Source organism: Notothenia coriiceps, unplaced genomic scaffold (genome assembly GCF_000735185.1).
Source record: "Notothenia coriiceps isolate Sejong01 unplaced genomic scaffold, NC01 NC01_scaffold00018996, whole genome shotgun sequence".
In the NCBI taxonomy this organism is placed as follows: Eukaryota; Metazoa; Chordata; class Actinopteri; order Perciformes; family Nototheniidae; genus Notothenia; species Notothenia coriiceps.
Genome location: NW_011351697.1, coordinates 809,726 through 825,334, shown reverse-complemented (window position 1 = coordinate 825,334; position 15,609 = coordinate 809,726). Strand labels below are relative to the sequence as shown.

The following is a 15,609-nucleotide window of genomic DNA, read 5'->3' as shown; positions in this document are numbered from 1 at the left end:
CCATTTGATTACGGACATTATTTATTACTATTATTTAGAGCCGGGTTAAACAAATCATGGGTTAAAAACGAGTTAAATAGATCGTTTTTTATTTTTTATTTAATTATTTTTTTATATTTTAATTAATTTTTATGGTTATATATCACCTCCCAATATAGCTAGGAATACTGGCACTTGACAAAAAATGCAGGAGAGTTTCATTTTTTTCTAACTCTCTCAACACTTATTTGGTCTATGTGTTAATCATATCTTTTAACTACTTCTCTCCTGTAATGAGATTACCATTCATTGTTTTATAGAATTAGAGTTTACACTCAGGCCTGTGTTGTGGTGTGTGTTGGTGTGTCTCCTTTTTTTTCTTCTCTCTCTCTTGTGCTACAATTGGCCCAAAAAGTGTCTTCAAATATCTTGTGTTGCCAACCAACAGTCTAGATTTGTTTTGTAATAGTTGCAAGGAAACCCAGTTTAGTCAGCTGGTACTAAATCATTTTTTTAGTCTACTTACTTTTTTTTAATTTCAGTTTAAACCCAACCCAACTAAAAACTGAGTGTGTTATGGGAGATAAAGGCGAGCTTGTCACATGCATATCAAGTTGTCAGTGCGTGTGCTTCCGCCCACCAACCACGGCGAAAGCTCTCTGATGAAAGCAGAGATAAATCCAGAGATGAGGACCGGATAAACAGAGACCAATGTTTGTCCTTGAAGAATAACTGGCGTCATTTGAGATGAAACTATCCCTATAATTGGTTTGGTCATCGCGATCCTTTTTGTTTAATTATGTCTTTAAGGACAAACAAGCGGTTCAGTCTTAACCTTGTTACCATTAACCCACCCTCTCCACCCCCCACGATTCCCCAAATTATCTCTGCATCCACTCCTCAAACAGACACACATCCTCAGACTACCCTCACCTACCGCCACCGCACGGCATGCTCTCAGAGGCCATTATCATAATGACATGCATCAATAATGCAAGTCAATTACATTTAATAACGCTAGCCTGGAGCATGGGGGGAGGGGGGGGTGACTAAGGGGGGTTGGGGCGACTAAGGGTAGGGGGGCAGTCTTTTACAGACAGTCTTTTCCTGGCTCAAGCAGTATTGAACCAGAACACTGTGACTTGTTTTAAACACCCTTAAAGGAACTCCTTACTTTATATACACTGCTAACAGCACATGGTGTGTGTATTGTGTGGAAAAGGTATTTTAAACTCTATTTGTAGGGCAATAAATAATTAAGCTATTCTTCTTCCAGCTGATGTGATTTAATGATCTCTCTGTTTGGTATGCTATGACAGTCCTTTGGTCACGCTAAGGTAGAGCTTCATTTTTCTGTCTTTTCCTGGATCCGTACTCTGATTGTTTATTCATTGCCGTAGGATGTCTGCTTTGATGGTAGCCGAGCTAGTCAGGCTGTGGTCAGTAAAAAACCTGTGGTATCTGAGGGTCTTACAAGCTGCTTATGAGTCATGTTGTCCATCACATTTTACATTATCAGCTAAGTACCCATGAGGATGATAGAGTCCTCAGTCAGCGAATGAGAAACGTTGGCATTCCTTGGCTGTAGTCATTCAGCACGGTGCCTTGATGTTACTGGGCAATAAAGTTTGAGAGTAATTTAATGCAAGAGACAACCATTGACAGTATCCCTGAAGATTCCTGACCTGAGAAATGTTCTGTATTAAGGAGACCTACTACAGTTGATGACGAGTCTACATGCGTCACATGTCAACGGCTTTGGGATACTCTTCATTCTATTCGGAGCTAGTGTCACTCTACGCTCACTGTGACGCTAGACATATCTGCATTTCCATGCCGCATGGATGGCGATCGCGGTTTGCAGCATGTCCGTTTAGCCCCGCCTCTCTATGACGCAGTATATTACGAATGTTAGAGTCGCGCGATCATTCCCGGCTTCATCCCATGCCTACACATCATCCAACCAAATCAATTTCAGACGAGATGGGCGATTTCCAACCCTTCCTGTTAGACTCGCTGCTCCTATGATGAAATGAGCGGTTGGTGGTCTCCCTGTAATTCAAGTATTATAGATGTTGGTGTACAATATCGCCTGCACTTGGTATTTGCGGTCCAGGCTCAGCGTATGCACTCTCAATCTTTCCAGTACATGCCGGGGCCCTGACTTGCTGTAGCTTTGCGTTATCTGTGTTGACTAGGTAATCGATTTAATGAGTAGTGAAGTGCTCTTACGGTACAGGAAGTGTCAAACGTTTGTGAGTATATCAAATTTGCAGTGTTTCCATGTCAGCCAATTGTGTGCATAAACTGTCTGCTGTGTGCTGATGCTTATCAAGAACTGATGCTATGATTAAATGTCAGGTGTTTGTGCAGGAAACATCATTAATCCAATGTTTTATCACTGAGTATAGATTGTCTTATGTTAGTTTTTAACAGGCACTTTGGATGGTCCTAATATCGTCGCAGCTGTTCTTGATCTAATCAACTGCTCCTATCTTTCAGCAGTTTCTTTTTGTGTATGTAGGTCATATCTGCGGGATCACCCAAATACTGTAAGCTTTTTGCTGCTTTACTGAACCTGCTTTCTATTGTTTGTATTGACTTTGACAACGTCTAGTCTTGTATTCTTGTGAATTTCATCCACTGCTGACAACTCCCGGCAGAGGGTCTAACCGAGACTGTTTGTGTCTTGATAGCTATGTACTGACTCGCATGTGACGGTAGCCACGCATCAATATTGGAATATAGTCACCTCTTGTAGAAACAAGTAGGACCTCAACTGATGGCAGATATGTTTTTTAACATCATTTGGTTCCCATACCTGAGGATCAGATACAGTGGGGCAAAAACGTATTTAGTCAGCCACCAATTGTGCAAGTTCTCCCACTTAAAAAGATGAGAGGCCTTTAATTTTCATCCTAGGTATACCTCAACTATGAGAGACAAAATGAGAAAAAAGAAAATCAAGAAAATCACATTGTCTGATTTTTAAAGAATTTATTTGCAAATTATGGTGGAAAATAAGTATTTGGTCACCTACAAACAAACAAGATTTCTGGCTCTCACAGACCTGTAACTTCTTCTTTAAGAGCCTCCTCTGTCCTCCACTTGTTAACTGTATTAATGGCACCTGTTTGAACTCGTTATCAGTATAACACCTGTCCACAACCTCAAACAGTCACACTCCAAACTCCACTATGGCCAAGACCAAAGAGCTGTCAAAGGACACCAGACACAAAATTGTAGACCTGCACCAGGCTGGGAAGACTGAATCTGCAATAGGTAAGCAGCTTGGTGTGAAGAAATCAACTGTGGGAGCAATTATTAGAAAATGGAAGACATACAAGACCACTGATAATCTCCCTCGATCTGGGGCTCCACGCAAGATCTCACCCTGTGGGGTCAAAATGGTCACATGAACGGTGAGCAAAAATCCCAGAACTACATGGGGGGACCTAGTCAATGACCTGCAGAGAGCTGGGACCAAAGTAACAAAGGCTACCATCAGTAACACACTACGCCGCCAGGGACTCAAATCCTGCAGTGCCAGACGTGTCCCCCTGCTTAAGCCAGTACATGTCCAGGCCCGTCTGAGTTTGCTAGAGAGCATTTAGATGATCCAGAAGAGGATTGGGAGAATGTCATATGGTCAGATGAACCAAAATAGAACTTTTTGGTAAAAACTCAACTAGACGTGTTTGGAGGAGAAAGAATGCTGAGTTGCATCCAAAGAACACATACCTACTGTGAAACATGGGGGTGGAAACATCATGCTTTGGGGCTGTTTTTCTGCAAAGGGACCAGGACGACTGATCCGTGTAAAGGAAGAATGAATGGGGCCATGTATCGTGAGATTTTGAGTGACAACCTCCTTCCATCAGCAAGGGCATTGAAGATGAAACGTGGCTGGGTCTTTCAGCATGACAATGATCCCAAACACACCGCCCGGGCAACGAAGGAGTGGCTTCGTAAGAAGCATTTCAAGGTCCTGGAGTGGCCTAGCCAGTCTCCAGATCTCAACCCCATAGAAAATCTTTGGAGGGAGTTGAAAGTCCGTGTTGCCCAGCGACAGCCCCAAAACATCACTGCTCTAGAGGAGATCTGCATGGAGGAATGGGCCAAAATACCAGCAACAGTGTGTGAAAACCTTGTGAAGACTTACAGAAAACGTTTGACCTCTGTCATTGCCAACAAAGGGTATATAACAAAGTATTGAGATGAACTTTTGTTATTGACCAAATACTTATTTTCCACCATAATTTGCAAATAAAGTCTTTAAAAATCAGACAATGTGATTTTCTGGATTTTTTTTCTCATTTTGTCTCTCATAGTTGAGGTATACATAGGATGAAAATTACAGGCCTCTCTCATCTTTTTAAGTGGGAGAACTTGCACAATTGGTGGCTGACAAAATACTTTTTTGCCCCACTGTATTTGTCCGGTTGCTGTTGGCTCCCTCACGTAGCAAGTCCTCGTCGTCCTCTCCATCTCCTCCAACAGATAATGTCCCTCCTGTCTGTTTTTCCTCTCCCGCTACTCCATCGCTATCAGAACCAGACGGCCTACTTGGCTCCGAGGCCCCGCGGCCGGCACCGCTGCCGCTCGGTACAGAACTCAGCTGTCCTTCCTCCTCATCCTGGCCTACAGGTTTAAAATAACCTGCAAGCTTCGACAAAACTCCTTTTCCCTCAACAATTTCCTTTTCCGAGCGCCACTCTCAAAGTTTTTCTTCTCAAAGTTTTTCTCCTAAACAACCTTCATCTGTCACTCAATCACTCGCGATTTGAATAAGTTACATGTGCAACGTATTCTCATTCTGATTGGCTGTTAAGTGGTGCCCACTGACTGTTTCGGAGTCATCATTTTTGAGAAAAATCNAAACTCCTTTTCCCTCAACAATTTCCTTTTCCGAGCGCCACTCTCAAACTTTTTCTCCTAAACAACCTTCATCTGTCACTCAATCACTCGCGATTTGAATAAGTTACATGTGCAACGTATTCTCATTCTGATTGGCTGTTAAGTGGTACCCACTGACTGNCGGAGTCATCATTTTTGAGAAAAATCTCTGGAATCCATCGATCTGATTGATTAGCGGAGCAAATGATCAAAATACTACGGAGGGAAGATATTTTTGTTTGGATTACTGGTCTGGGGGAAGCTCACGAGTGTGTGTGTGTGTGTGTGTATACGCGTGTGTGTTTGTGTATTTTTGCGTTTGTGTGTATTGTGTTTGTTTCCCGGGGAAAACACTCACGAGAAACACCGGCTGTTGTTATGCCTGCTGTGACGTCAAGTTACTCCGTTCTCCGCTTGTAATTAAGACGTTACAAGCTTCAAAGCTGTATTTATCATCTGAATTTGCCGAAACAAGTTTAATATTCTGAAAGCCAAGACTTTGTTTATTTTAAACCAGATGAAAACAAACTGTAACGGACCCTGCCGTGTTATCTATGATTACGATACGCCTTACATTCATCATTTCAGCGGAGGGAGGGGAACAGCAGAACGGCGAGGGAGAGCTGTCTTCTTCCCTTTACAAGCTTCAAAAATGTATTTATCGTGTGATTTTGGAAATAAAAGTTTCATATTCTGAAAGCCAAGACTTTGTTTGTTTAACATTTTAAAAAAACATCCGAAATAAAAAACTTTTTTTATTTTATTAAAAAAAATTTATTGGCTCATGATAGGCCCCTGATCTCCGTAGGCCCCTGGGCGTCAGCCCAGGTCAGCCCGTGCATTAAGGCAGCCCTGGATGACGTAGTATGCTTGAAATAGTGGCTCTAAGGCAGCTTTACTCGACATTGAGAAACTGAACTTTTTTTATTTAGAGTATTACTCAGATTTCTGAAACCTAGCTGGAGTGAATATCACAACTAGTAACTTCACACTGCAGGAAGTTAACTTCAGCAAAGCTGTCCAAGGGAGAAATCGAGTTTGTTTAATTAGAGCTGCTTTTTCACTTATTTTAGTGAAATAAAGAATTATCAATGTTTATGCAAGCCATCAAATTAGAACACCTTTTTATATTTCCCTGCAGCTTTTATCAACTTTGCAAATGTAGATAAAATCCAATTATCTAACTAAAATGAAATTCTAATTTAGAAATACTTAATATTCATAATGCGTTGCTCTTACTACTCTAAAGGATAACAAAGTGATTACTCACTTCTTCCAGTTTCCAGCGGTTGATGAGGCGTAGATATGCTCCAGGCCTGCCAGTAAATCTGTCAAGCCAGAAAAAAGATATAACTTTAAAAATAAACTATTTATCTTTTCTTTCAAAGACATTTTACCCAAGACACCTGTTTTAAAATCCTGTGCTGGACTATTTATGTAGGGGTGTGCAGTGTTTAATGCCTAAGAAGCCTTAAGGAACATCCAAGAGAACCGTTTACATTGTTTTAACACAGGGAAAGTGTTGTAGAGAATATGTAAGTTCTCCAGGACTTTCTCACCTTCCCAAGAAGAAGGCAATGTAGAAAGTTGAACTGTTGAGGTTGACGAACTGGAAAAGGAACATCTTGAGAGTGAAGCTGTTCTCCCACTCAGACTCTGTCCTTGGCTGTTCTGTGGAAAGAAAGCAGGAACAGTGAGATGAACCGATGACATACTTTGTTACATAACACATAAACTGCAAGAACATACGATCTGCTGGGACAGTCAACTTACCTAAATTAGTGAGAAGAAGAGCAACTTTTTCATAGAGCTAGAGAGGGAGGAAGTTAAATAGTTGTTTTATTGACTAAAAACAGCCTATTAAAAGGTCTGTTATTATTCAACCCAGTCTCACGGCATTTCGTGTTATCACGAGATAAATGCAATCTATTGATTCGTGTTCACCAACACTATTCTCTCATTTGTTTCGTGTCACAAAGAATGATCTTAAAAGCAATGTATTTCTATTGGTAGTGTGTTTCGTGCCTGCACCACGTCTTTTTGTCCGGTCGGGTCTGGAAGACCAGAAGCTGTGGGGTTCATAAAAACATTTTCTTACTCAAGCCATGATTATTGTTTTTATTTTAAATTGTATAATGTCTGACTTTATTTGCCATCCGTGAGGAAAAGAAATGGGGCTCAGAATACTGAAATCTGTATTTTTAAAATCTTTTTTTCCTTGTTATTATTTGGGGCGAAACATCAGGCACGAAACATACTACCAATAGAAATACATTGCTTTTAAAATCGTTCTGTGTGACACGGAAAACATGGGAAAATCGTGTTGGTGGACACGAATCAATAGATTACATTTCGTGATTATAACACAAAATGCCGTGAGACTGGGTTGTATTATTATCAATGCCTTTTTATCATTTCACCTGTTCACTGATGACAGCAGACACTCACCACGTTGAGGAGCATTATCATGCAGAAGTTGATGCACACTGCCGTTCCCGTGGTCGCCACCTGAGAGTTGTTCCTTATGAGAGCCCAGCCGAAGGCGGCAAAGGTGCTCACGGTGATCACTCGGTAAATTACAATGCCAAACACAGCGGCAATCACCACCAGTATCTGTAACACAATGCAAAAGATTGACCACATTGTATTTATATGATGAAAGTATTTTGTTGTACAGATACAATTAGATTAAAGCGCTGTAGTAGGAATACAAATGTTAATTCCTTTAGTAAGTGTCATGAAATACACACACCAGCTGCTTGACATTTTTTTGCCCCAGAAACTCACCATGAAGAAGATCCCAGATGCCGAAACGATAAGTCGGCTATATTTGTCAGTGAAAGCTTGGTACGGTTCAGGCTTTCCAGATATAGGGTTCATCCTCTCCTTCTTGGAGTATTTGGCCTCAAACTGAGGGCGTATTTGGTCCTGAAAGACAACGGACAAGACACATGTGAGCAAAAGATAGCAGGGAATGTAGAGGGCTTTAATCCACATAAGGCTATCATGTAAACAGTATTTCTGGCTAAAACCATCAGAATCTGTTTATAAACGCTGTCCTTTCTTCTGTTCTGTACAACCAGATTGAGAATCACTTTCACACCGCCAAACCGCAATCTTTTAAAGACTCTAAAGATCTTTCATTATTGAAGTGTTATAATGGTATGCTTTTTTTGAGTCATGAATTGATTTGAACTCCCTTGGGGCAGGCACTCAGTAAATATATTCCGTCAAACTAGTTTAGAGCCAGAGCTGCTGTGCAGGCAACAATATTGTCAGTGTCAAAGCCAAAGAGTATCAGGTTGGCTGAATTGAAGTGCAAGGAAAAAACTCAATATAAATATAGATGGTAGCGAGTTTCATATTTGTAATGACTTTCCTGCGTTCAGTAGTTAAAAAAGTAGCTACAGAAATACAATGTCCACATGAAGAACACAATCACCTCCTCTTCCTCCCAGTCAATAAGGTCCCAGTCATATGCAAGGACAGCTCTGCGCCTTTTCCAGAACTCTAAGAAGACCGTAGCTGAAACACATTAAGAAAACATATTCAGGGAATTCATGTGAACCGTACTGAACTCCTCATTGTATCTGATTTTACAACCTTTTACATATCCGGTAACGTTCAGGGTCCATGATGTCTTTGCCGAGACACATTTTCAAGTTTCCTTGCATGAAGTAATTCTGGAGGATAAACCCTTAAACAAGTAGGCATCCTCCAGGATTTGGAGTACATGCAAGACATGCATATAGTTCTGTGAACTGTTGATGAGACGCCACATTATCTCTTCTTCTTGAAAGAGCAACATTTTTTTTTATAATCCATACCATATTCAATAACATGAGAATATTGAACATGTTATACATAAGTCCAATATTTATTTCCCTCACGTTTTTGGTCTCAAATACAGTCCTGAGGGAAACTAAGCTAATAGCAGCTAATTGCTCCACTTTGCTAACTGCTAACTGCTAACTGCTAAATGCTAACTGTGTCTGTCTGCAATATGGTGCGAAGCAGGTATTGTGCCACAAGTTTTTTTTTTTATGGAAATAAGGTTGGTGGAAATATTTAAGTAAATCAAACAATAAAAGTGCGGACTGCTAAACCAAAACATAGCTGAAAGACACTAAAATGCTTTGTAGAGCTGAGGGTAGTCAGGTGATAATTCCCTATGGGTTTGCCACGACAACGACCACTTTCACATTACACTGAGTTATCTGACTCATTTTCAATACAAACATATTGATTAGTGCAGCTTTAACCTAGCAGGATAGCACCACCCTGGTCAAAATGTCAGTATATGTAACTACAATTTAACAACTGTGTTCAGCATTTCATGTTACATAAAATATTCTGTTGGAGGACGCTCCCAACAAAATGAAAAGGTAAAATTGGCACATGGAGCTTTGATGATGCATTACCCAACAGACAACCCCTACAAAGAGAGAACAGTCACTATCAGCTTAAAAAAGAAACATTTACAAAACAAAATTCTCAAAGAAAGGTGAAGGCATAGTAAAATGTTCTCTGTGCATGTGATGCTGACTGACAAGTGATATCTAGTGAAACCAACTGGTTTAAAGCCAAGATAGTTAGACTGTGTGAACCTGCCTGTGTTCAGGCATGGAGGGAAGCTATTGCTGAACAAAGTCCTTTGAATAGCTTACTGATTGCACAACTAGCTGCATCTCCTCTCAACTCTGAAGCTTCTATTCTCAAACCAATACTTGTCTTTTTTGATTTTCTCTTTGGTTTCCACCTCCGTACACAGAGCAGCATGGGGCACCACTTCCCATGAGGAGGCAGCAGGGGAGCACACTTCTAAAGGAACCCTAATGAAGGGATTTGAGCTGCAGAGCTTCAAATATATTCATTTAGACAGCAGATTCCAAGAAGCAGTTACTGTAAGGTCAGTACCGAGAGCACTTTCAGACATTTGAAACACTTTAATCAGGATAAAAATGTTGAACTTGATACTTATTAGTTATTTATTTTAGTGTGTCTGGCATGTCTTCACAGCTGTGAAAACAGCTTCATCTTCCACAATTCTCTTTAAAGACTTCAGCTATGCTAGTTTAATATCATGTTGACATTTTTTAAGTCAGATTATTTGTGTGACGATCTGTGAGTGTGTATTGTCTCTTTCTTGTGCAGAAAAGTTTTTATATATTTACCTTTTATTTGGAAAAACTAAGACATTTGGTTTTGTCTTACTTGTAACTTATACACTTGTCTTTCAGTTGCTGTAGTCTGTCACAGTGAATTACACAATTACTCGTTCAACACAAATTAAACTCCTATTTCATTTTGCTGCATGCCGTTAGTTTGCAGTGAGCTAAGAGTTCTGTTACGTAATAAAGGTTGTTAAAGTTAGCTTGCAGACAAGATAAGAGAGATAAAGCGAGGGCGATAAAGCGAGGGAGGCCTGTGGCGCAGTGTTGGTGGTGTTGGGATCAGGGGGTCACAGGTTCAAACCCCACTGCAGTCAACATGTCGTTGTGTCCCTGGGCAAGAAAGTTCACCCCAAATTGCTCCTGTGGGGATTGCCCACAGTATTGAGTATACTGTACTAATGTACTGTAAGTCGCTTTGGATAAATGCGTCTAACAAGTAACGTTTAAAGTAATAATTGGATATTTAAAGTTCAAATTTGACATTTTTACTTCCGAAAGAAAGATCTATTATAACGCTGATTGGATCAAATTGTCTTTAACCCATTATCATTTGTAAATGTTAGTACCTTAAAATCACCTATATTTTTAAGGTACTGGACTCCCCAGCATTCACAGTTCACACAATTTAAAATGCAAAAAAGATAAAAAGCCAAATCGAAAAAATGAATGTGATCCTTTTAATGTGCAGAAGAAATCGTTATTCATTTAAGAATATTAACACAAGCAAACGGCTGTTCCCGGCTGCACAGGGAGGCTCCTGGAGCAGCGAGGACTGACTGATGGGATTTCTGCAGAACCCAAACCTGACCCAGCCAGAGGTCACCCACTGGGAGTCAACTCCACTCCTCTCCTCAACTGGTACTGTGACATTTATCATCAAAGCTCATGTTACTTTAAAAGAGATCTGCTGCTGTCAGTCAAAGTGATTACGTTTTTTCACATTTTGACTTTCCTTTGACTTTACACTAGTCCCACTACATCTGCAATTTGCAATACAATATTTATAAGTGTGAAACTGATATGTTTTCCACTGTCCGAGTGTCTGAATTATTAACACACATTGATACAACAGGGCCTTCACTGTAGATGAAGTTTAACACATAAAACATGGCCTCACTTTTGAGTTCCGTATTTAAGCTTTTGGAACGATGTTTAAATGTGTGTAATTTGCCCAAGAGCTTAAAAAGTACTTTGCATGAATCTTAAAGGTCCACTGTTATACTTTAGATGCAAATGAGCGGCTGCTGGCCACGCCCCTCTGCAAGATGATTGGTTTAGAAAAACACAATGACGCTCTAGGAAGAGATTCAGGTGATAAGGTTATGGCTTATGGTTGAACAACCCTAAAAAACACAAAGTGGCCAAAATCTGATCAACTCATTTTCAGACAGGTTTTTATATAAATGGATCAGGACAAAAAGAGAGAGGATATTTTTTGCACAATAGGTGACCTTTAAGTATACATGAAAGATGTTCTGCTAGTGTTTGTTTACTGCCTTTGTATTAATCTACACAACCTCATTAAACCTCCTGTGCTCTTTCCCCGAAACAGTTAACAACACCATAATCGTGCTGGGCGTGTTGACCTTTGCCCTGCAGCTGTGTTTAGCTCTGCTCTTCATGCTGAGATGTTGGAGATTTGACAACAGAGTACAAGAGGCTCTCAAACACCCGGAGACTGCTGGCAAACTCATCGGTGAGCCTTTATTGCTAGTTCTTGTTTTAGAATGGTCATTAGAAAACAAATGATACAATTGAAACTTCACAAGTGGTATGACTTTTTAATTTGCAACTAAAATACTGAACTGATGCCTTAGGTCATGTTTTGTAGCATATTCTGTATTAGTGTTATAAAGATGTAATCATGTTTTGGCATGGAATAAAGTGAGAGAAGCAGCATGAGTTAGGTATGTTGTGAAAGCAATCTGACTTGAAAATGGCCTGTCATCAAATTGTATTTTCTTCACTAGAGTCATTTCTAATTTCTTCTTTATTTCTATTCCTCAGCCCTCTCATCCTTCCACATAGAAATATACAAACAGGCCAGCTTTCAGCTATGTGGCGTAAGCGCTGCCACACCATCACCGATCATGACAGAATCACCTGAAGAATATGAACCCTTCAAACACCACCTGTTTGCACCTTCCATACCCTGGGACCTTGTTCAGCGCTAGTTATTGATGATAAGAGTGAATGCATCCTTTTTATATAATGTACAATCTACATGAAATGCGATACTGTGTCTTTTAAAGCTGCAATGAGTAAGAAATTGAAGAATTTAAATGTATAACATAAAAAAATGAACTAAAATAAAGGTGAAGCTGCACTTTTGATATGAACAAATGCTAATGTGTATAACTTGGAAAGTGTTCATAGTGACAAGAGAGAAAATGATCCCCCACTGCAGAACATCCCCTAAATTCTAAGCTGCGTTTTAGCATCTTTCAGTTTATTTATTTAAATTTTTACAGCCTGCAACTTAAATATTTTGCTTCAGTCTCACTGCTCTTATCAGTTACACTTACAGTAGCAGTAGGCTCTGATAAATCTGCAAGTTTCAACTGAGCTAAAAGAAAACATTTAGTAAATGTGTTGTTTTTTTTCTCTCAAAAAATAATCTTGTCCACACAAGCGCTGTTTTAAATATCTCCAGCCAGATTCAAACATATCAAAGTATGTATGCGTTAAAATATAAAAAGTCCTGTTTGGAGGTTATTGGGCCATGTCCAGAGTTCACGGATGTTTTAAAGCCGGCATTGTATTTTATGTGGCCTCATTACTTAAAGAAGAGTTACAATTGCCAACGCTGAAGTTTACAAGCCAAAAAATCTCAGTTTTCCCATATACACAGCAAGACTGATAACTGAGTTTCTGAAATATTGACACTTCGGTTGGTGACATGTCAACATGAAATGTCTGTTGTGCAACCCCTTGTAGCAAAAATACCTGTTAATGCATTATTAGTACATATCTAAGGAGCTTCTCTAGGAGGTAGGAGTTTTTTTCAGAAACGTCAGCTGTTTGACTTACCCCATACAGCCATGAATACAGCAAAGAAGACTGTTGCACCATTGTCAAACAGATGGGTGACCTGAGAAGATACAGGAATATGACGAGATGCCACAAAATGTTATAAAAACAAAATGTAGCTTCAGGTTCCCAGTTCATACTTAAGCAGTTTAGCATCAATCACTGACCAGTACATTTCTGAACACACCAGAGATATCTTTAAATAAATTATTTAGGTGCCTTATCATTAAGGGTGAAAGTGACATATTAAACAAACATTTCCATTAGTTAAAAAGTGCTAATCACTTTTCTAGGACATAGGATATGGTGTTGGTGTGTGGACAGTACCTTGGCGTAGATGCAGCTGTCTGACAGCCTCAGGTAGGGGCAGTACTGGTCGCAGATGGGGCACATGATGATGTCTGTGGCCTGGCAGATTTCCTTACTGAAGGACAACATGCAGCCCATTAAACTCTGGTAAAGTTGGTATTACAATATCCAGCAACATAGTACTAACCCAAACCGATGCCACTTCTTCTTCTGAAAAAGTAATTTGATCACACCTTTTTATTCCGTGCCTCTGAATAGTGTTTTTAAACTGTGTTTTATAAAGTGATGACAGAGCACAAATGCATCTACATCCTAAGTACGCACATTTTGTTTCCAGATCACATTTAAAGAAAGCTCAAGCTGACCAAAATGTCATATGACAACATTTTAAGAATTAGTGGGCGAAAGTTTGTTGTTTACCATAAAGGAAAAAACATGTGAAAATTAACATTGAGTTCCTGTTAAGAATTTACTTTAAGCAAAGAATCCTGAATTTCCTTTTATTTTATATTGCAAGCTCAAATACTATTAGCGATAAGGGACATATCACATGACGATGCCTTATCCATAAAACCAAATTGGCTGTGCATTAAGAACAGTGACATGTCTTCCTTTCTAAATACCATTACTTATCTGGTCTGTGCTTGCCGAGTACATCTGAAGCATAAATCAAGGCTTATTCTTCTGTAAACTCTAAGAATATAATACAGCTACCTGCTCTGGGGACACTTACATTTATCAGAAAAGAGAGGAGGTGTGTTTACCTGACCTGGCAGTGCTCTAGAGTGAAAATGCCGTACAGGAATACAAAAAGGCCGACCAGAGCTGCAGGAAACAGCATCCCTGTGTACCAGCCTAGCCAGGCGAAGTACAGACCAATCTTCTCACCAAAATACCTCCTGAAAGAACAGCAGAGTAAAAATGGCTTGTCAAATTCAAGATGTAATGCGCATGATAATAAAAAGGGGCATTGTGTAGTTTTCAGGCATGTCCACTCTACTACTTGTTCCATACAATCTAAATAAAAGGTGCAATTATTACATATCTTTGTAGGTCGATCTGGAAGTAAGCATCGCAAGGGCTCCCTCTACAGAAAGCAATGGGATTTTGGAATATTACAGAAAATAAGATCTGGGGCAAACACGTTTATGAAGCTAACCTATTTTGTTAAGCAGGATAACCTCTAAAACCAGTTTCATGAAAGTTGAAGCGCATATAATTGCAACAACTATAGCCAACGTAATGCTGTAAACAACCCAGTCACATGGCTTCACTTCTACTAAGCTAAAGGGAGCGTTAGCATGATGAGGTAAAGTAGCCTCATTTAGTCACTGTTAGCAAAGACATTGAAGGCTTCTCAATACTCTAATTTCCCCTCCTCGACTCCTATCCTCGTGTCTTAGTCCCGCCCACAGGAGATGCGAGCGGAGGAGTCGAGGAGGGGAACCGAGGAGAGAGAAGGGGAAGCAGCGGTTAGAGAAATGAGAACTCCTCTCCTCTGAGTGGTCATTTTAAAGAGATGTCCGTTAATGATGAGAGGAGGCACAGCAGCACTCTGTCTGATGGACAGAACTGTGTTCATCACATATAAATATTTGACCTGAGAACAGTGAGAAGCAATTTTTTTCACATGGATTTTAGTATACCATTGAATAATGACTGAATACATAAGCTTAAGCAACAAAACATTGTTTATTTTTTTCAAGGATGTACTTAACCAAGACCAACAGAAAAGTGCAATTTTTGCCATAAAGTGTAGCAATAGCATATTTAGGAATATAGTACATTTCAGAGATTCAGGTAGGTAGACCTTCTGTAAACTATAACACTTGGTTTTTTAAGTATAACACAATACTTTCAAGTACATTCAGAACATTGGAAACCCTGACTATTAGAAAACATCTCTCTGTTGCTTCAGAGGCCATAACAGACTTTGTTGATTTACCAACAGTTGATTTAAAAAATCTAATCAATTTCAGTCCAACTCTCTCAATAACCTTGGCCAAAACAATAAACAGTTCAACATAAAGTGCCAGTTGCACCAACAACATAATAAATAGTTCAACATAAAGTGTACTGTACCATTTAAAATAAAATAAAAAAGTGCCAGTGATTGACCTCAATCCCTCCTATTCTTCCAATATCCTGATGAAAAATAAAATCTCTCTGTTGCATAGGCCACTGTTTGATCAACGCGAATTGGGTGTGGGTCCTTGTACTC

The 15,609-nt window shown here is 39.7% G+C and overlaps 2 protein-coding genes across 4 annotated transcripts in view; one reads left to right on the top strand and one right to left on the bottom strand.

Moving 5' to 3' along the window:
• cp (ceruloplasmin) overlaps nucleotides 1-15,609 on the top strand; it is a 737,508-nt gene that overhangs the window by 36,109 nt on the left and 685,790 nt on the right. The gene's annotated exons all lie outside the window — the stretch shown is intronic.
• LOC104951371 (anoctamin-4) overlaps nucleotides 1-15,609 on the bottom strand; it is a 255,164-nt gene that overhangs the window by 88,103 nt on the left and 151,452 nt on the right. For all 3 annotated transcript variants that reach the window (XM_010778011.1, XM_010778012.1, XM_010778013.1), the window contains 9 exons: nucleotides 14,153-14,287; nucleotides 13,407-13,503; nucleotides 13,080-13,140; nucleotides 8,318-8,400; nucleotides 7,663-7,803; nucleotides 7,324-7,488; nucleotides 6,649-6,685; nucleotides 6,435-6,546; nucleotides 6,146-6,203 (listed from right to left, as the gene is read on the bottom strand). In XM_010778011.1, the coding sequence (XP_010776313.1) occupies nucleotides 6,146-6,203; nucleotides 6,435-6,546; nucleotides 6,649-6,685; nucleotides 7,324-7,488; nucleotides 7,663-7,803; nucleotides 8,318-8,400; nucleotides 13,080-13,140; nucleotides 13,407-13,503; nucleotides 14,153-14,287 (889 nt within the window). The remainder of the gene's footprint in view (nucleotides 1-6,145; nucleotides 6,204-6,434; nucleotides 6,547-6,648; nucleotides 6,686-7,323; nucleotides 7,489-7,662; nucleotides 7,804-8,317; nucleotides 8,401-13,079; nucleotides 13,141-13,406; nucleotides 13,504-14,152; nucleotides 14,288-15,609) is intronic.